At 38.0% G+C, this 22468-nt stretch overlaps 1 protein-coding gene across 1 annotated transcript; it reads left to right on the forward strand.

Annotated features, from left to right (window-relative positions):
* Positions 1-588: 588 nt before the first annotated feature.
* LOC139142986 (gamma-aminobutyric acid type B receptor subunit 1-like) lies at positions 589-22468 on the forward strand. Its single transcript, XM_070713178.1, has 8 exons — positions 589-1005; positions 10261-10427; positions 14017-14163; positions 15943-16113; positions 16286-16387; positions 21015-21083; positions 21789-22034; positions 22463-22468. The coding sequence occupies exons 1-8, from the start codon at positions 945-947 to the stop codon at positions 22466-22468; spliced, it is 969 nt and encodes a 322-aa protein (XP_070569279.1). The 5' UTR covers positions 589-944.

The following is a 22468-nucleotide window of genomic DNA, read 5'->3' on the forward strand; positions in this document are numbered from 1 at the left end:
TTTGCTCTTGCAGTTCAACCTGTGCAAAATCCCAGGGGTGTGGATGCATGAGAGTAGTGAGAGCACACTTTTGTTTTCCCAGGAACCTTACAGTCGCCCAAAAGCAGAGGTTTCAGTTAACAGACTCTGTTTGGGGGACGCTCAGGCCCAAACTTGGGAACCAAACCTATACTGTTACCTTAATATGAGATAGCTGATATGTTCTTTTGTTGAATTCATTTACTTCATGTAAATCCGGCACTTGAAAATTAGTTCCAATGAATTATCTACCGTCCTTGTGTAAAATAAAATGAATCATGTTTTGGTGGTATTTGGCAAATATTTGTGAAAATGTACTGGTATTTTATTTCGATTACAAAAGGTGATAGGCATGGAGGTGTCCAGTGGATCAAGTTTAATATTATACCTCTACACTTCTGCTGCTTCTTGATGGCATTATTTTTGTGCCAAAATCCAATGACATGCTTTGTCGCAAAGCAGTTTTTGATTTCTGTAAATGGTGCATTTCGGGAAAACTTATTACGAACGACCAATAATCTAAGATATTCACATAACAGAGCATAAAGCGTGATGGTATACATTAATTGTTCCGTCTATGAACCGTTGAGGTGTATCAAGAATTGCTGAATGTCTCATTTTTTTCTTTGAAAACATCAATAAAAAATGCATGGTACCCTAAGAGCACACCATCAAAATGTCATCACTCTTCCACATCGTCAGGCAGTCTAATAGTGTCTTCTCGCGGCCCTTTTTTCCATTAAGCCATAATGGTTCTCGGACGTCGGAAGGATACCTTCTAAAATTTGAAAAACGAAAGTTAAATCTGGCAGGGGTAACGTGTCTGGCGGAGCTCCTTCCCCGAACCGAAAATGGTTTATTCCAAATCATGAATACAAAACGATATCAAACACCAGTTTCTCTTCATTTTCCTAGTCTTGGCCAGCATGCACATCATAAGTAGCGGCCTATTAATACTCGTTATATTAAACACCTTAAGGGCGTCAGGTAAGCGATTCATTATTTATTCCATTTCTATTATTGAGTGATGAAAAAACTTCACGTTGCTTGTGTAAGTGCTCTGAGACTTGATGAGTTTGTCTTCGGTACACTTGTTTTAAAATTATGCCGTCGCGATGTACCCCTATATGATGGCTCTGTATGACATTTCAACGACATTGTCGTTTCTTGTTTCGTTTTGTCGTTGTTTGATTTCATTTTTGCAAGCATATGAGCTGAAGCCTGGATACGGAATGTACGTGTGGATGAGAGCAAACGATGAGCATCTCCGGATAGGAAGATGTAGACTTTCGTTAGCAAACTGCGTGAAGTTTATACAACGCTCGAAAGTACTCGACTCAGACGAGAGAGAAAAAAGGAAATTGCTTATCGCCTGCCGCTGACGTTTAGCAGATTTTTGGTTAGCCTAGTATCCATGTACCTGAATTGCCACATTAGCGTCAGGGTAGAACGGAGTTAATTTTTTACATCCGTTCTCAAAGACAAAACCCAGTGTCTGTGCACGTGCCTTCAAAACTTACTTGATTGTAACAGCATATCGAGTTGCACCACGGAGTCGTTCACGCTAGCCACTAATTTCCGATTCCAATCGTAGTTCCCGTTTAGCTAGCATCCACGCACCCAGTTTAGCTCTCAGAGTGACATTATCACGTGTTAGGACTGAAGACATTTATGTATAGGGACCGGTCTCTAGTGACAGTCAGAAATATTAACCGCCAGCTGCAGACGACAACCTTCTGAGCCAATAGCAAACTGCCAGACGGCAACCAGCAACTGTTACGGTCTGCAGAATGTGCACTTTTGTTTTTCTGTTTATCGCTTATCGACATATCTATTTCTAACGATAAATTGAAACTTTACAGGCTTACAAGGACAAATAAGTGCAACTTTTATGTAACGTTCACATGATTTGACATTCCAGTGTTGACGTACTTATCTTTGACGCCAAATCAGTCGCCATTGCTAACTCTTAACAACATAATTTTTTTCAAAGACTGTGTTTAGTGATGTTGCAAATTTGTCAAGTGTAATATCCAAGTTGAGCTTTTTTTTCACTTCTTCATAGTTACAACTTAAAAAGACCGCTAAAATTTGATTGGTTTATTTGACAATGAGATTTAACCTAAATCACACCTTGCTATCCGTTTCCCAAATTTTAAACCTGCCGTTTTGTCTTTATTCAATTTCAAACCAGAGTATTTCCCATGTGTAATCTATCAAATTAAGTAATCTGACTAGTGATTTTTTCACAGATGTTTTTTCTGGTTGACCCGAAAACCTTTGAATCTCGTCCGCTATTTGTGTAACGACGTTTTTCTTATTAATCAGAAAACCTTTGCTCATTAGACTGGCTTCCAGTTGAACAAAGGGTTGCATATTTAAAACTAAACTTGATGCATTGGGTAATTCATGGTCAAGGACTGTCTTATTTGTCTTCAACTGTAATCATGAGGCAAAATGTTCGTAACTATAACACTCGACGTGGAAATTTGTCTGTCTATATACCATTTGCAGCTAAAGTCTCTCAAAATGGGTTTCATTACTCAGCATCGCAACTCTGGATTACCATGTAACATCAGAAATGTGGTCTCAAATTGTGCGTTCAAACGAAAAGTAAAGAACTATTTACACAGTGTTCTTGTAGCAATATCCAACAATGAGTTCTGTTAGGTTTGTCCCGTGTTTTGGTATTCTTTCTTGTATTATTTTGTTCTCTGTTAATTGTCAATTATGCGTGTGTTTTGTTCACTGTCATTTGAAGTAGTGTATTATTTTGGACCGCAGTGGAAATAAGTCTTAAGACTTTTCTGCGTGGATCCACGCACAAATTGCTTTTGATCGTGAGTTTTTTTTTATAATTTGCTATTGTTAATCTGAGTTAGTATTATTTTATACTGTTTTGTTTACTACTTTGTGAAAAATATATAAATAAATAAATGAGAAAAAAATTGTCTGCTAATTGTGCATCTTTGATATTTTTCTTTTCAACCCGAGAACATTTCCATATCGTCTGCTAATTGTGTAACTTTGATGTTTCTTCACTCGAAAATCTATGTCGTCATCATTTCTTATTGCCTGAGCGAAGATGGTCGACAACGGGCACCCATCTGATCCCACTTTGTATTCTAAAGGAGAGCGTAATCTATCAATTATTGTAAACAGAACTGTTTCCTTTAGCATAAATTATCCGTATGCATTTGATGAAATCGTTTCCAAAACAATATCCCTCAGCAGCAAATTTAAAATTGTGTTCAGCTGTTGTGTCGACTGCTCACAACAGTCTAAAAATCGCCCTATTCTTCTTTTCTGAAAACTCGATAACGTCTTGTACAGAACTTGTATTTTGTCCACTGAAAGTTAACATATAGCCGGCTTGATCAGCGTTTATTGTTGGAGGCAAAACCCTTTTCAGCCTGTTAGAAAAATACATAATAAAATGTTTTTACCATAATTCAGTAGAGTTATTGGTCTCTAGTTTGTTTGTTTTTTCTTCTAACCTTGAATTTTCGTGTATTAGTGTGATAATACCCCTATGCTAATACGCTATTAGAACTCTTAGTGAAAGCATTAAGAAGGTAGTTCCTAAATTTGGCCAAAATGTCTTGGAGAATTCGATGGAATTCATCGGCACCCTGTGTTTTATTGTTTGTTTGTTTGTTTTTCATTTTGATTAAGGGGCTTTTTCCAGACTCTTTTTCTGTTATTGTTCCTTTTCATGATGCTTCTTCTTTTTGAGAAAGTTAAAGGTATACAGTCACCTGTAATCTAAATATGCCCATATATGGTCAAAGGGGCGTTCCTCGGTGTTCAAAATGCCCACATGAGGGCGCTGTTTTTAAAAAGCGGCCACCCGCTTAAAATCTGTGATTGGTTAGATTTTCTATTTCCCTGGTAACTGTGGCAAAATTGGAACAGGTGACAGTATGCCTTTAATACATGATTTCACCTTCGTATCACTGATATTTCACTTGTGTGTGCAACCGCAGTGCCCCATCGTTATAAAATACTTTATCTTTTTGCTTACGTCTTGATCTCTTTTTTTCTCACACCAGAAAGTGTCAAACATTTATTTCCCCTTCTTCGTACCACTTTACCGTGTCCCGCACTTGTATCCCACGTAGTCTGTTAAAACATATCTGATATCATTCATTCTTTGCGTCTTCATACTCTTTGATCACTCCATGATTATCCGTATTCGTAAACATTTCATTTTCAAGCTTAATGATTCTGCCCTGCAAAATTGTTCGCCGGTTTTTACGGTTACTTTGCCTTTCTTTCGCATATTTAATGCAAACTTCTCTTATTTCGATTTTCACAAGATCGAGCAGTTTTCTTTTGTCGATCATATTGTAACTAGTCAGTTTTCTTGATAACATGTATCATAGTACTTTTACAGTGGACGTCTTTCAACAAGCTTAATCACCCAGGGCCCTTAAAATAGGCTGCTTACAAAAGCATCATGATCTGCCGTCACAGCCGGGAGGATGTCGGCACATTTAACGCGTAAAAGCAGATCCCTCGAGATCAGACAAAAGTTTAATCTATTAGCAAGACCACCTGTACACCTGTCTCCACGTAAGATGCAAATTACTAGGGCTGAACTCCTTCCGCACATCCCATAATTTGCATAATATATCTACGATTCTCAGAGTACCCATAAATCAGCAATAGAAGACATACACCTCAGCTTTTGTGGGATATCAAGAAACACACCAAAGCTGGCGATATTCAGTGAACTCGGTCGATAGCTAACCGAAATTTTCATTCAAAAGCAGATAAATATTTTAATCGATTCGGTCTCTCAATTTTCCCTTTTTGCACATATGTCACTTCTTATTTAGAGTCACTCACTTTGATGTTTGTTTCTTTTGTTTATTTGTGTACTTGTTTGTCTCTTTTGTTGTCTCTTTTCTTTGGTTTCTATGTTATTTGTCTGTGTTTGTTTGTTTGTTTGTTTACTTGTTTATGATTCCACATAAGTTCCCTGTTGTATAACATCCCAATAATATGCTGGGCCGATTATCTGATATCAAGCTCCAAAGTTAGTTTTCAGAGGCAATCAGCAGGGTTTTTCGCCCCTGCTATAGTGAGCTGGTTTCAATGTTGTCATGCACCGTGAATATCTATATCTGACAACAAACGAGGTTCGTTCCGAGCGATACGCAAAGTTGAATTGATTTCCCAATCAGTTGTACGCTTTTTCATTTTGATACACAATATCATTAACTTCCTTAATATTCGAAAGGTATGCGTGCGCGAACAACATTAAAACCGTTCCCTAGCTATTTCTATACGTTCAGGCCCATCTGCTGTTGGTATAGCCGAAAAAACACGATATTGGAGGAACACAGATTAAGGTAGCCATGATACCTAAAGGTCACAAAATGACGACACATCCTAAACAGTTGGCAGTAGTCTTCCAGGTATAAAGTGAAACATGATGCACTTTGCAAAATTTATCTGCCGAAAGCTGAAAACATGTGGAAGGGTATGACATTTAATTATACTACAAAACTCACGTTCTATAGAGCGTCTGTCTGTCGCTGGCATTACATTGATCACATATTTATCCGTTCATTAGATTAAGGGAGGAAAAAATATGAAGGGTTAAACATTTTTTCAAGTTTTAAAACTTGCCTCCATTCTAATCTGACAGAAGATTTTCAAATCCGCTTTTATCCCCTGCCATGCTGGATATTGATAACATAACGATTTCTCCGAAGCTCTCCACGCATGGGATTTTCGCCAAACAGGATTGTCATTTTCCCATCGAGGATTGTAACACAAGTAGGTCATTCTCAAAATTATGTTGAAACAAAACTTAAACATGTCGTCCGAAAACCTTTTACAGTAGCTTGTACTGAACTATACCGACTTGTGTTTATTCTCAGACCAGATGATTTGTGCTCGTTCTGATATTAAAGTTAAGGTAGCCTATAATTTTGCGGATTTGGAATGTACAGGAGGTTGCTGTCCCAGAGATTCTGAACCATGGTCCCAACTGTTTGGTTGTAAATGTCAATGGCGCGTCTGTCGTCATACCGACGTCATGTTTCTTATATTCAATTGCTGATTGAATGTCGATGCCTCAAACTTCCTTATACATCTATGGTGTTTTCAAGGAGGCACCGTGACGCTGTGCAGTAAGGCAACGGGCTCATGGGCAGTTGTTGAGCTCGGGACTCGTCTTGTCAATTTAGCAAGGCATTTTGCTCCACCTTGCGTCACTGGGTGACGGGTAAAAGGTACTTCTTCCTGTATTACAGGAGAAAATATGCAAGTGTGTACCTCGTATTGTGAAACATCTGAATTTGTGTATCCCGACGGACTTTTCAACGCTTACTGAAAGGCATTATCTTCAATCTACGTTTTTGAAATCTAAGCCTGTTTATTATCCTGTTGATACATAAAAAAACATATATCTTGATATCTCGAGACCTTCCATGTTTGTGCTTTTTGTCTTTTCCAACGTAGTATTGTAGTTTAAGTCTATATTTTGCAATTAGACATTGCTTTTGCAAAGGGCATATATATTTGGGTATTTCACGAGACGTCAATTTGATAACACCCTGATAGAAAAGAAACTATGTAGTGTCGTGTCTATGAGGTACTTAATTTTATGCACTTAAATTAAAATGCGACTGAAAGAATAAATATTTTCTTGAAACTTGCTTGATGGGGCATTCTCTTTCAAAATCAAGTATCAAATTCGGGGCCACGGTGAAAGTGTTACTTCTAGAGAAATTATCAAAGATTTATCGATACTTGAAATTCAAAATGGCCGCCATCTCTACGTTGACTCCAGAATTTAAAAAATGTTAAAAATGTTCTGACGTGAATGAATATGAATATTTTTATATATGTCTCCTTTTTATTTTTCATTGATTATGCATAAAGTGTAATAAACCTGTTGTTTTGTTTTCCGCCAGCTGTTAACAAAGACAAACTTTAGTTTCTGTTGATTTGCAAATGTTTCCGGGACTACGATACCAAGCGCTTTCGTACCTTAAAATATATAGATATATTGTTTGTACTTGGTGTTACTGTTTTGGTTTTTTTTTTCACTTTTGTTTTTATACGCTGCCGGCGGCAATGTTAAAGGCACAAATTGTTGAGCGACTTACTTGTGTCACATGTTTGCATCTCATATTGTGGTCATGAACTATCAGAATGAACAAAATATTACTCAGTATTCGTTTTTGATTTATGTGTTGGATTTTTCTTAAAGCAGGCTATGATGGATAGAAAATAAACCGACTTTGGATAATCCATTTGTTATGTGTGACAATGCGAAAGACGATGGTCGGTTTATTACGACAGACAGACGATACCCGCGACGGGGAAAACGGTATTTTCCTAGCCGTACGGCTCGTAGATAATTGAAACACCCGCATAGCAAAGAATCTCATAGCGTTTTGTCTGAAGCTTCTCCCCTCCACTTAAATTCGTAAGTGCGAAAACTAGTTTAGTTTAGTTTCCCTGAAATCCCGATAAATTGATGAAACATGTCTTTTAAATTCAATCTGCTAAGCGCTTCTTTTAAACGGCAGACATTCAAAACGATATCTAGACATTGGTTGAATATTATTCGTATCCATGATTTCTGTGGTGTAACCTTTGCATCGTGGTTAGAGACGATAAGCGAAATATAAGTTAACCCCTAAATAAGCGTCATTTTTCATTTCGTCTTTTACTTACCCGTAGGCCTATGAAAGGCGTTGTAGGCGAACACGGCGTGATTATGGCAGAATTTTTGTTCACAATAAGAGCTGTCTACTCCGATTGTCTGGTACAGAAGGTTGTGGCGCGAAGAGAGAATTTATGGCGTTACACGCCGGACGGCGTTGTAAACAACACTTACTTCAAAGTAGTATTTCCTATAAAAGGTGGCATGAGTTCGTACTTTAAATTTTCATGAAGCAGATAATGTTTCGCTTACTATGTCAGCAATAGTTTTCTCAAAGGACGAAGGGGTAAATACCTGCAGTATAATCCCCAATTTTGGTATTAATCATATACCGGTATATTATTTGATGTCAAAAAGAAATAGTACGTTTTTGAAATTTCATATCCCATTTGAAACCAGAGATGATATAGAAAAACAATTTTGTTTTGCTTTAGCTATTCTCATTCTGAAATGGCAGGAATTAAATGACTGACATTCCAAAAAAGTTATCAAAAGCATGACTACCAAATTCGAAATTACTCTCATTCCAAATGTAAGAACTTTATTGCAATACCAAATTGTCGTTTTGTTGTATAGTGTATCAACAATTTGAAAATTTCTCGCAATTTGACCTGGCTATGGTGAAGTTATGTTCTTTTGAAATGTTGATAACGGGAGAAAACAGCCGCAAAATCGGGTGATTTGCATATGGTTGCATAATTTCCCACTTCTTTCTCACCCCACTTACGACTGCTTGTCACGTTAACACGCAAATCAACCAATATTTTAATCTTTGGTTGACAAATTATCGAAAATCGAATGAATTTTTGCAAAATAAGCCTAATAGCGGCGTCAGGCCAATAAAAAAAATTGGAGTGGTTCAGGTAACCCGACCTACCCTATTTTAACCCCCCTCCCCCGCCCCGACCCTAAACTTGTTATGGGTCCGTCAACACGTTATAAGTAACACAAATTTTGAGAAAATTCCTTTGGAAAAAGTAAAACCTTGCGACAGTCTGAACGAAATGACGTCGTTTAAGGTAGTATGCGCCTCGAGAGTGAAAGACTTAAACTTTTGCTCAAACTTTAATCAAGGAATCTTTCAACCATTCTCTTTGAAAATCAAGAATGAAAATAGGGGGTCACCGTGCAAGTTTTGGTACTACAGAAACAAATAACCCAAAATTTACCGATATTTAAAATTAAAAATGGCCGCCATCCCTGTGTTAACTCTATGAAGAAAAATAAAATTTTCGAATTTTCCAAAAACTAAGCCGGTGAAATGTCTTCTAACACCAAGATCTTTAAAATGAACCCCGACAAGTGGTATATCAGAAAAGAATTGTAAAAGTTTGAGAGTCCAATTATCTCTCCCCGAGACGCAATCTACCTTAAGCAGGGATTTCATTCAGAGCCGGCAGCCGGCGATATTGACCAGTAAGCTTACCTCTCACGATTGCGTCGGCGACTTTTTGGAAAATTGCTACTCTTTCTTTGCAAAATATTGTCATCTTCTGAAATGGTTCGGATATGTATCACAAAGTGTGTGATCAATTTTTAGCGTACCAAGAAACAGCACAAAGGTTGTTACACGGATTTAAACTGTTTCTGTAGGCAATGGCCTGACTTCTTCTCACGAAGAAACTTCACGATATATCAAAGTTCGACTTTTAGTAGGCCGACGCGTGCGTTGCACTGTGCACAGCCCATAGGCGTCAACGTGTACCGTACGCACACCAGCTGATCATAGTCAATACAAGGCAGGTTAAGGTAGGACGCACCTCGGGGACAGACATTCGAACTCTCAAACTTTTACAACTCTCTTCTGATATACCACATGTGGGGGTTCATTTTAAAGCTCTTGGTAAAGAAAAACTTTTCGGTGGCTTAGTTTTTCGAAATTCGAAAATTTTTATTTTTCTCCATAGAGTTAACACAGGGATGGCGGCCATTTTGAATTTTCTAATACCGGTAAATCTTGTGAAACTTGACCCCCTATTTTAATTCTTGATTTTGAAAGAGAATGATTGAAAGATTCCTTGAGGAAAGTTATAGCAAAAGTTTAAGTCTTTCACTTTCGAGGTGCATACTACCTTAAGTGATGTGCATGGTACACTGCCGGGCCATCGCGTATTTTAAGAAAAGATAGATAATTCATACAAATTGCCTTGCCGTTCTCTAAAATTTCAATTTGATCGCTAATTAGATCGTGAAGTTGGTAATGTTTCTCTGCTGTGCTATAATTTGCACGGTACGACATCTATATATTCTATACTTCAAACGTATACAAGTCACGTCATGCAGTAGTTAATGTCTTTAATATTCGGGGATTTTCGATTTTCTATCAATCGTGATGTACGCTTTTGAAACAAATTATGGTAAGTGGAGTGATTTCCATGACTTTTGGGGAATATTGTAAGCAATTTTCCAGAAGTATTTGTTATGAAAAATGACATTTTCCAGTAGTGGCAACACGTTACACAACACGTTATTTTGTTTCGCTAAGATGACTCTACATTTATTGCTAAATAAACTTGATCAGATGTTGTAACACACAATATTCCTCCCTTCTCTAGACGATACCGTCCCTATCCATATCGGTTGCATGCTTCCGATCACCGGGCGACATTCGTTTTGGGCCGCTGGCATATTCCCAGCGATTGAATTGGCTCGGCGGCACGTGAATAACCGATCCGATATCTTGTCCGGTTATCGATTAGAGTTCGAAGTCAACGACACCAAGGTAAGCCTCCAGTCCTTCTACGCATGCGTAGGTTCTAGTGCCAGAAAACCATCAAAGAAGGTTACAGTTTGAAAAACAGAACATAACATCAGCTAACGAGAACAACAAAGAACAAGCAAAGGGGGAAAATGGAACTAATTTGGGATAATTGGATCTTCACATTTTTCAAATTTCTCAAAAACGTTAGGTGCCCTAAAGCTGAATGTTGAAATATTACAAATACTCATAAAAACAAGGGTGTAACTTTAAAAGAAAAGCAGATGAACTTACATTTGCAGATTAAACCGACAGTACTTCATCATCCAATTATTCCAAATTAGTTCCGATCGTATTATTTCTATAGATTTATTTTTATCCCGATTTTTGAGGTGACTACCTATCATGCTTCGGGGAAAATGTGAAAGTGTAGTCCCGAGTGATCTGAATAAGAAGGAAATACTGCTCGCGACATTTTTCTCAGACGGAAAAAAAAGCACGCTGAGGTTGAACAAACATGATTTTTTGTTACCTATCTGGTGACTAAACGACTCGATATCTTGCTGGGTTCCCATCTTCGTGACTACAAATTACAGGTTTTGTTAAAACGCCCTACAGCAGAATTCGCACGCTGCGCCAGTGCAGGAGGCCACGAACCCTACTAAGTAGAATTGATATTTTTTAAAACTGTTTACATAAACGGCTATTACTCTCCTACTGACTTCATTATATATCTTGGTCGTACAAGAAAGTGGGTTCTTGGCTAATGAAAGGTCGACCACCGCCAGTAGCTTGCCGCATTTCGCTTGCATGCTGCGCTGGTGAACAACAGTACGACCCGTGCCGCGAATCGAACGATCTCAGTTGGACAACTTAGATAGCACGCCTGTGTAATCTATTTTCATGCCCTGAGCGATTGATTACATTTACATTACACTTTTGTGTTTTCTAAAACTTACTTATCGGTTCGTATCATCACTGAATGTAAACTACCAGTCGACTTGCAACTAAAGGGGACAATTCCCCATATACAAAACATTTGTTTTATGTACTTACCAATCAGCCAATATATGAGCCACTTGCTTCGGCGCTAAACTAGAGAAAACATTAGCGACAGACTTCATTTTACCTTTCAAGTAAAGAAGTAAATAAGTAAATAAAGAAAGAAAGAAAAAAAATCGGTAATACTTTAACTCTACCCTACCCGATGTGATATTAATGAAGATTTGATCGGTTTACCCATAAAATTAACATAAAACTTTTACTTAGCCGAACGTCATCCTCAGACTGGATTATGATGCCACAATAATGTGCGTTCGAATACGAGGTGTAAAAGAAATCATACGTCACAGGGGATCGTGATAAGCATGCTTATCACATGCACAAGCCAAGTTTGTCGTCTCCGAACAAAAAATACGGGATTTATTCTCTGGTCGTTCTACGTCACGACAACCCGCGTCTATGTCATCAATTTTGGTGCGTCGGACCTTTTTTTGTCGATCTTCGGTGTGCTCGTAAATATGTAAACAAACAACATGGCGGCCGATGTTTCTCTCACCATCAAAAGTAATGAAATCGATATTTTCACAGACTACGACATTACTAATCCGAACAATGTAAACACAAGAGTGTACCGCCTGTATATTCCGAAGGAATTACGTGAATAATTTGCGGAAACAACGAACTCGAAGCTGGTCGCGTATACCGTGGGTTCCGTACGTACGCATTGCAGGCAGGGTCAGGCGCGACGTTTAGAGTGTTCGCGCCGTCGAGATTCAGTCGATATTTGTTCCCGAAAAATAGCGTATCTCGTCTGTGATAAATTTTTAGGACTATACTATCTTTGAAATAGAGTATAACTTTGCGGAAGGTAGCCTACGTGTAGACCGAGAGCTGTCATTTGCTCCACACACGAACGAACGTGAGCGTTAACGCACACTACCGACGACTGGAAATGATTGACAACTTGTGCACGGCGTACTGATATTTATTCCTAAAGTAGTTCAAAAGTTTAAACGCGGAATCGTCATGGGAAACTTATTTTATTTTGCAAAAAATAACGAATTCTTGGCTTGTGCATGTGATAAGTATATTATTCCCTAATATTTTTCTTCGTTCAGCTCGGAAAATACTCGTGACGTAATGACCGTGTCACCACTCGTCTTCGACTCGTGGTGACACGGTCATTACGTCACTCGTATTTTCCTTCGCTTAACGAAGAAAAATATTAGGGAATAATATCTAATTAAAATGTTTTTCGTTTTTTTTGCAAAGAGGATTTCGATGAAACGGGCAGACATGATTTATACTATGGTATTTACCATCCAGTGATACACGAGCTGCTGTATTACCCCTATTTGTAACAATCAACCCTATTTGTAACAAAACCTAATTTTCAAAAAAACTTGGCCGTATTTGTTGACATCATAATGAAATATACATATCTGTATATTTGGGGGTATTTTTTCCCCCTTGTCGAAACTCTTTTTTTCTGAAACTGCTTTTGTTACAAATTGGGTTGATCGTTACAATTAGGGGTGACGTACTCATTTTTTTCTGAAACTGCTCGTTAGATTAAATTTCGTTGTGCAGTTCCTATAGTGATAAGAGAGCTATTCGTAAGATATAATCAAAAGTTTGTTTCGGGGCAATTTTCACCAATTTCGGTCAAAAATGTCAAAAAATCTTGTTTTCTGACAGACATCAAACTAACCCTATATGGGGTTGACTTTTGTTACAAATTGGGTTGATTGTTACAAATAGGGGTGACATGTCAACCCTATTTGTAACAATCAACCCTACTTGTAACAAAACCTAATTTTCAAAAAAACTTGGCCGTATTTGTTGAAATCTAGATGAAATATGCATATTTGTATTTTTGGGAACGATTTTCTTTTGTTTTTTCCTTGTCGAAACTCATTTTTTCTTAAACTGCTCGTTAGATTAAATTTCGTTGTGCATGTTCCTTGGGATAATAGGTCTACTCGTAAAAGATAATCAGGTTGTGCAGATACATGCCAAAAGTTTGTTTCGGGACAATGTTCACAAATTTCGGTCAATAATGTCCAAAAAATCTTGTTTTCTGACAGAAATCATACCAACCCTATATGGGGTTAACTTTTGTTACAAATAGGGTTGATTGTTACAAATAGGGTTGACATGTCAACCCTATTTGTAACAATCAACCCAATTTGTATCAAAAGCAGTTTCAGGGAAAAAATGAGTTTCGACAAGGAAAAAAAAGAAAAATTGCCCCCAAACATACAAGTATGCATATTTCATTGAGATTTCAACTAATACGGCAAAGTTTTTTTGAAAATTAGGTTTTGTTACAAATAGGGTTGATTGTTACAAATAGGGGTGATACAGCTGCAGGTTTGAATATTGTAAAACCTTGTTCCAGGCCCTTTTTAGCCTGTAGATGTGCTATCTTTAGTTTAATCCGATCTCACGATTGTTTCTGTTTTTTAATCAACCCCTGAATATTTTTCCGCTGTTCTTTCCGCTTACTTGAGGGCTCTGTCTGTCTGTATGACTCTGCTGACTTTGTAACCCACCATATCTCTCTCTCTCTCTCTCTCTCTCTCTCTCTCTCTCTCTCTCTCTCTGACAGAGTCAAGAGGGAATAGTCATGCAAAGCTTTATCGAACAAATACATAATGGTCCTAAAAAGTTGGCCACACTATGCGAAGAAGACAGTGACGATTCGGCAGGATGTCGGGTCGTCTTCGAGGTTGGAGCATATTGGAATCTTGTCCAGGTGAGCAAATATATAGCGCTTTTATTTGTTAATCAAGAAAAGGCATGTCACGCTTACATGCCTTTTCTCTCCCACAGTATCCGTTGACAATGTGTCCCTCTCTTGCCCGGGCCCTGCAGTCAAGCTACAGTGTAGCTGGCATATCAAGCTGACATACTATTGGGCACGTGCCATCCTTGTGGCCAGCTCGCCCTCCTTGAGGGGAACATGGAACAGTTTGGGACAGACTGTGCAGATAAAGCTAGGGGCTATGAAAGATTCTTGTCACGCTGACACTCACTTCACAGAACTATAAACAGAGGACAAAAGTAACACTTTATGGTAAGTGGGAAAAAAGGAAAATGTGGAAACATCGGTGTATTCAAAGTAAAGTTGTCTTCAGAAGTAAACCGTTCACATGTCTCTCTCTTTTAGCAAGTAGAACTCATTAGGAGAGAGCCCCATGAGGCAACAGTTACTATGCTTGCAATGACTTGTTAGTGCTGTGCCATTCAGCTGTTCGTCGAACACATTATTCAGCGAGGAGTTCCCATGGCAACCGTTTTCACAGTCGAATATGAGGCAGTGATGCTCCCCCGGGGAGCTTGAGGCTCTGGGATCCAGTAAACTCCGAAGCTGTGAATTAATTTATTTCCGTGAAGATGACCCAGATCAGATTTACAGCGATAGGCTGGAGGCGTGAACATGCGTATGTTTCGAATTTCACGTGATACTGATACGGATGAAACGCCAAATATACGATATCTCTGCGCCAAAACCTTGTGAGTTTGGTCCTAAATCACATTAGATTTATCAAAAATCATTAGATTTTTGTCCTCATAGTGATAAAGGTGAATGTCAGCGTAACATAACATAGATCTCTTGTTCTCAAATTATCCTTTAAGGGAACCTGCGTCGAATAGATCGATTTCAATTTACAGCTCCAAACGCTAGCCAACTTTTCGAGTGAGAATTACTGCAGTGAAGATATTTCGAGGTCCATTGAATCTTCCCAATCAACAAATACGCCAGCAAACGGCATGACCCTTACTTCCAGTCTGTCAAAACTTCAATTGCCGTTTATTGTAAATTCTTTTGCATCGCCCCGGTATTAATAATACGTGACGATGTGCAATATGGCAATGGATGGAGGAGGGTACATCTACTGCGTGCAACATGGAACTCTCGATGAATTTCGATTTTATTGACTGCCGCATAATAGCACTTGACAAGGGCAATCAATCGGTTAGCTTTTCAAAAATAGTTAAAAGAAGTACTTTCACACATAGTTCCTATGCTATTCTAGCTGACAAATTATGAACAAAATTTAGTTCGAATGAAAATGAAAGTAATCGCAACTTTCCTCAAATACAATTGTAAAGTTTTTTCTCTCCCGCCAACCACGTTCACTCTCTCACCTTTCCTTAGCAGGATACCTCCTCAAATTTCCCACCTGCCACAAAAAAGCGCCCCATGCATGTTTTGTCCCACCCATGTGCAAATCATCCATCCCAAGCCAGGCTTTTCTTCAAGTAGTAATAGTTTATTTTCCGACAGATACTAGTAAACATTGCTTAAACAAATTTATCTTTTTAAAGATGATAAAAGGTGTACATATTAGTAAAATAAATGTGAATGATATGGTAGGATTACAGAGTCTGGTGAGACTATTTAAGTCCGGCAGGACTTCAATTGCAAGCTTTGTAGCTTCTGACGACGTGCTAACGAAAAGAGCCGCTAACGAGATCAAAATCTCACAGACTATCACTGTTGTGCTGTCGTTCTACTTTTCAAATGTAGATCTCCAGTATGGCATCAACAGAAGATTTCTCCGACCGCGAAAGGTTTCCCAATTTCTTTCGCACCCGTACGTCTCTTCCCATTCTCAATCAAGTCACTGTGGCTCTGCTAAAATTCTTCAACTGGCAGCGTGTCTCTCTTCTGGATATCGACAAAGAAGGATTTCATCCGGTAGGTGTTGGCATGGACATCATTTTAAATGAATTCTGTCATTTTCTATAGCAGATAGATTACTCTACAGTAAGTATTGATTGTCAGTTTGAACCTTTTAACCAAAGATATAGAAACGTTATTCATCATCAGATGTGTCTATTTTGCCCACTATGACCATTTTCCTTTCCAGTCTGCAGAGCTGTTACTGGAAGACTTTGAAGACGAAAACATAACAATCGTCTACGCGGAGGCATTGACATCACAACTTAGCGCATACATGGGAAGACTGCAGGTATGTTGTGAACAAGAGGTGTCAAGACGTACGTGCGATTTACATGTCATTGATTGGAGAAACATAGAAATGTCGAGCTTGTACTTTCTCTGTCGTTTTTAAACAAAGGGTTGATGTAAATTTCAGTGAAATATTTATGTAAAATATGGACAATTATTAAATGGGGAGGTCATGCACGATGGTGACATATTTTTGGTTCAAAAATTTGGATTTTTTTTTAATTTTGCACATCATGTATTATATTTCGTTCCAACTTTACATACAATTTTTGAATTGTTTATTTATTTATTTATTTATTATTTATTTATTTATTTATTTATTTATTTATTTATTTCGAACTCCAACACAGATATGATACAGTTAAAAACCATATACATCCGCACTTACAGGAGGATTTTAGTAAAAAATACAAATAACATGATGTTACAGGACAAGAAAGCAAGTTAAAACAAATGACATGCACAACAAGGACAAAGTAAAAATTCAAAAGCAAATGCTTTTAGCTTTTCTTTTAAAACTCGAAACAGGAATGTTAAAAATTGGTAGACATTGATAAAAACTATTATATAGCTTTGGAATGCGATTAAAAAGTGAATTGCTAATAAATTTAACTCTACCACCAGGTTCATGAAATGTCCGTTTCTGTCTAGTTGATCGCCCAGGAATGTGTAAATTAAAAATTGGTTGGCAATCAAGAAGGGCATTAATTGATTTGTGAAGAAAAACAAGGTCAAAATAAGTGCGCCGTTTAGACAGCATTGGTAAATTAAACATAACACACATATCATCATATGAATAATCATCAAACCTTACATTTACAAGATAACACAAATATTTAACAAAGTTACGCTGTACAGCTTCCAGTTTGTCTGAGTACACTTTGTCAATACTATTCCAAACAACTGATGCATACTCGAGTTTAGTTCTCAATGAATGTTTTGTAAACCACGAGCAATGCATCCACTGACAACCGTTTGCCAAACCTTTTTAGCATGCCAAGTAGTCTTCGAGCATCAGTGACAATTGAAACAACGTGAGTTGAAAAAGTTAACTTTGTGTCTAGTGTCACGCCTAGGTCACTGTAACTATAAACAGTCTTCAATTGTGAGCATCAATATTATAATCCCTCTCAATTGGCAATCTTTTCAATGAAAGACGAAGTACTACACATTTGTCATAATTAAGGTGCATTTTCCATTTCTCAGACCATGTGGACAAGTAATTGATATCTTCTTGTAACATTGAACAGTCATTCACACTACGTATTATCTTAAACAACTTCAGATCGTCTGCAAAGCCTAAGGAGCCACATTTAAAATTACCAAATATATCATTTAAATAAAGAATGAAACACAGTGGTCCCAGTTGTGACCCCTGCGGAACCCCGGACTTAACTGAGACAGGCTCTGATCTACACCCTTTAAAATTAACTACCTCGGATCTATTAGTTAGGTAGCTACTAAACCAGTCAAGGAGGGCGTCTTGTATTCCATACTTACTACGTTTGTAAACTAAATATTTATGATTTACTTTGTCGAAAGCTTTGGAAAAATCTGTATATATAACATCCAACTGTCTTGTCTCATTAACAACAATACGAGCTTCATTAAGCAAGACAGATAGATTAGATTCACATGATCGCCCAGGCAAAAAACCATGCTGTTGTTCAGACAAAACACACTTTACATGGTTGTATACATGCCTTGAAATCATTTTCTCACACATTTTCGAAAGAATTGACAAAAGGGACACTGGGCGATAATTTCTAACGTTAGTTTTTATACCCTTCTTGTGTATAGGTACAACCAAGCTTTCTTCCACTTTGTCGGGAAAACTCCCTCATGGATAGACCGATTATATATGAAAGTTAGTGGAATGGAAAGTGCATCAGCACATTTTTTTAAAACTATCGCTGGCAAATTATCATCACCCATTGCCTTATGTTCATTTAGGGCTAAAAGTTCCAACTTCACCTCTGACACAGATATAGTGAACTTACGCAAAGGATCATGTAATTGAGTGTCTAATTCAGGAATGGTAATGATGTCATCATTTGTAAAAACAGATTCAAAGAAGGTATTGAAAATATCGGCCTGAGCTTGCTCGTCACAAGCTTCATGTCCATCCAACTCTATAGTACCAGGAATACGCGATTTTGTCCCTTTCATACAAGCTGAAGTAAAGGAGAAAAATCGCTTGGGGTTGCACTTGACATCTGCTGAAACAGATGCAACATAATCATTGTATTTCAATTTCGCCAGTTTCTGGAATGAGGTACGAGCCTGCTTGAAAAGTTCTATATTCTCAGGCACAGGTATACGTCTTTTGGCACGATGTCTAAGTTCTTTCAATTTTAAAGCTTCAATAAGCTCTGCATCATACCAGGGGGGACGCGGCGACGAAGTTTGATTTGCGGCACGTGGTCTTTAATAGCTGGCATAATTAAATCATAAAAAGTCTCCACACAGTCATCAACGGTACCAGCTGTCAGTAAATCGATCCATGGAATAGCTGCAAGATCGGATTGAAGATTTTCCCAGTTGGCTTTCTTAAAATTGTACATCTCCCTCTGCGCAAAGGCAAATTTTACAGGTTTTGTAATGCCTTGCAGTAATACAGAGAGGGATTGGTGATCAGAGGTAATGATGTTTTCTCCGACCTCAACACTTACTTTGTCAATGTTTGACAGACACAGGTCAAGAAAATTGTTCTCCCTGTTGGCAGTAAACAGTGCTGATCAATATTGAAGTTTGAAATTACTTCATCCAAAAAGAAGTTGCTGATATCATTCGGCGTTGTACACACATACTCTGATGTTGATTTCCATGTAATATTTGGAATATTGAAATCTCCAACAACAATGTATGGGAGACCAGACTTTTGCACATTTTCCAATGACAACACCAGTTCGGAAAGGTCATGCACTGTTGAAGACGGTGGTCTGTAATATGTTCCAACAAGTAAGCTCCTATATTGCATTTTTATTTCAACCCAGATTAGTTCACAGTTAGATTCAAAGTGTGTAATTCGTTTGGCTCCAAGAGAGAGATTTACTCCAATAGCTACACCTCCACCTCTTGTTTCTCCCGGTCTATCACGCCTGAACCATTGGAATTCATCAAGCAGTTCATGATCTCCCGCAAAAGCAGACTACATCGAATGATTTTAAGCATTCACTGTTTGCTTTAATGTCATCAAGTTTGTTCTTTAAACTTTGAGCGTTTTGGTAATACACACGCATTGGATTGTGCTGGACACCACGGGTTGTAGCTGGTCCAGGATTTGGATGAACATCACCTGAGATGGTGATAATGTTAAAGGTAGAGGTGTGATTAGCATAATAATGAACTGGAGCTCCATATTTGTACCGGTACCTGAATTTAGGAATCACGTCTATTACAGATGCAGTTCTGTTGTGTCTGTAGACGACATCTGTGACGGAAGGCTCTATGCTAAGTAAGCCTGCAAATGTAGCAAATAACAACAAGATGTTGGCCTCCATTGGTGTACGGGTGAATTCCTATGGAAGCTGCTAATTGAGCAATCCTGTGAGGGATTGTTATGCAATGCAGTTTTGCAATCCACTAAGTACAATGATGACTACAGATGGTAGGATGTCGTAGCCGCATATAATTAGAATAGCACTGCAATCCTCTGCAAGAATGGTTATTCCCTGTAGAAATACTCCAAAATCAGAAAACAGTTTCCCCGGAGAGGGAACTGTTAAACAGGCTTACTTGACGTTCCCAATGTACTCAGGGTATTCACGAACCTCAGTGTACAGCATGGAGTTCGAAAACAAGCTAAAATCCAATAAAATTACTAAAACTTGGGGAGCTCTTGTACCGTGACTGTAGCATGACAAACTATGTCCCCTTCGAATTGTTTATTTGACAATTTTTCTGTAGACATTTTTGTCATTTGACCGTCTCTTTCCAAATATTAATCCCTTATTGACCTTTCTGCTTTGTTTGAAAGTGAAAATATTCCAGTATCCATTTATCTCAACACTGCTATACAGCTTATCACTACATTGAAAGCATTGTCGCTTAAATTCCAATAGTGTAAACTCTTAAAACTGTGTTCATAGACCCATCCACAGGGGAAGTTACATACGGTTTCAACATATCAAAATTATCACTTTACGTCGTCAGTTCGACTAATGATGTCAGGCCGAGTGCGACATGCTACAATCGTTTGCAATGCTTGAAATATCATACAACGATGCTGGATTTCAAAATCTGATGTTTCCATTCCTAAAAGTATGGATAATACTTTTAAGATACAAAATACCAAACGCACAACATTAACGTATTGTAATGGCAAGAAACTCCTCGGCAGGAGAGTTTTCTCTCCATTGCATTACGTAGCCCGCGGACATCACATCGTTGATTGTTAGCCCATGGATTATTTAAAGTTGGGTTCCAGTTCGATTTTCACATCCTCTGCATGTGAAGTTTTTTTTTCAGAAAGATAAACTCTGTGTGTTGGGTATTAGCCACCAACTATTACCGCATAACCATCTTTTAAGCAGTCATACCCGTGTATTGCTTCTCAAGCTGACTTGATGCTGAACAACCCGTTTTTTAACGTGATCATTTGTAATATGACTTGATATCGTTGACAGGCATTGAATGGTCGGATCAACATTGTCTTCTTCGATAGTGCGTCTGACAAGCCACAGGTGTTCTGTGAGGTGAGGTTGCATCTGTTGTCTTATAAGACGTCTTCGTTTACAATTCGTGGTCGGCAGCTTTCCATTATAAAGCTGTACGATATCTTGCTGATGTACAGAATGAGCTCCCCCTCAGCGTAACAGAATCATTTCACAATTCTCTATAGAAACTCTTAACGGAAAAAATTCATGGCTTCCTGAGTTCTTCTGCAGATCTGTAATTAGAAATCTGTTGACTTCTGTACTTTTAAAAAAGCAGAGACTAGACAATGTCATGAGGGTTATTTCCTTAAATCGTCTTTACATCTTTTATCTTTGTTGTAATTTTCGCAATAAATTCTTTAACATATTCAAACATCTAATGTCCTCACATAATTTTCGATGCTGAAGATTAGAATAACGCCAACATCACTTTGGCTTACTGTTTTCCACGTGATGTTGGCTTTTTGTAAATACATTACATCTCGAGGAGATTGAACTTTTGTGGAAAGACTAAATGAAAAAAATTGCGTAAACCTCTCAGAAAGATGTACAATATTACACTTTTCCAGCTCAGTGAAGGAAATTCAAGGATATACAAACGGATGGATGCTTTCAACATGCAAAGGTTTAATCGCATTTATTAACCGTTGGATTGTTTCTCGCAATTTTGAGATGAATTTTTTCAAAAGAAAAATAGCAGCTGTTATGGGCTTTTTAAACTTATATCTATGTCGTACGTTTCAGGCTTATAAAGCGGGAGCTATCGCGCCAAAGTATATTTGGATTACAATCACCGAACACTCGACAAACGTGAAATGGTGGGAAAACGTCACATTGCACGACTCAGACGAGAATGAGGAGAGCGAAGAGGAAGATGATGAAGACGCACTGTCCTGCACCCTGGAAGAGATTGCTATGGCAGCTGAGGGATCTCTATCTATCGATAGCCAGCTGCTGAGAACAGATAGTGTTTTACCAGTTTCTGGACAGGTAGGACCTCAAATGTTCATCCCGTGGCGACAGATATTTTGATTCTCAAACTTGTTCAGTACTTTTGGGGTCTGAAGCTTTAGGTTCTTACTCTCAAGCTGACGAATTGGATAAAGTTATTTTCTAATTTGTGTGAAATCGAAAATTCTATTTTTCCTTCTTGAGTTAAGACAGGGATAGCGGCCATACTGAATTTCAAATGACGGTTAATATTAGGTAATATGACAACTTTTACAGGTACCCCTGATTATATCATTGGTTTCGAAAGTGAATTGTTTGAGGGTTCCATATGCAAAGTGTAAGCAAAAACATATCTAAATGCGCATTGCGAGTGAATATTTCATACTCTTTGAAGTAACACTGTAGGCCTAAAATACTACTTACCTTTTACCTGATTAAACTGATCATGTTGATTACTCTGTTTACAGATGTAG

This window comes from Ptychodera flava, chromosome 10, assembly GCF_041260155.1.
Source record: "Ptychodera flava strain L36383 chromosome 10, AS_Pfla_20210202, whole genome shotgun sequence".
NCBI lineage: Eukaryota > Metazoa > Hemichordata > Enteropneusta > Ptychoderidae > Ptychodera > Ptychodera flava.

Coding starts and splice junctions, on each gene's coding strand:
- LOC139142986 (XM_070713178.1), top strand. CDS start 945: ATGCACATCATAAGTAGCGGCCTATTAATACTCGTTATATTAAACACC. Junction 1,006..10,260: donor AAACACCTTAAGGGCGTCAG/GTAAGCGATTCA, acceptor TCCCTTCTCTAG/ACGATACCGTCCCTATCCAT. Junction 14,164..15,942: donor CATATTGGAATCTTGTCCAG/GTGAGCAAATAT, acceptor TTTCAAATGTAG/ATCTCCAGTATGGCATCAAC.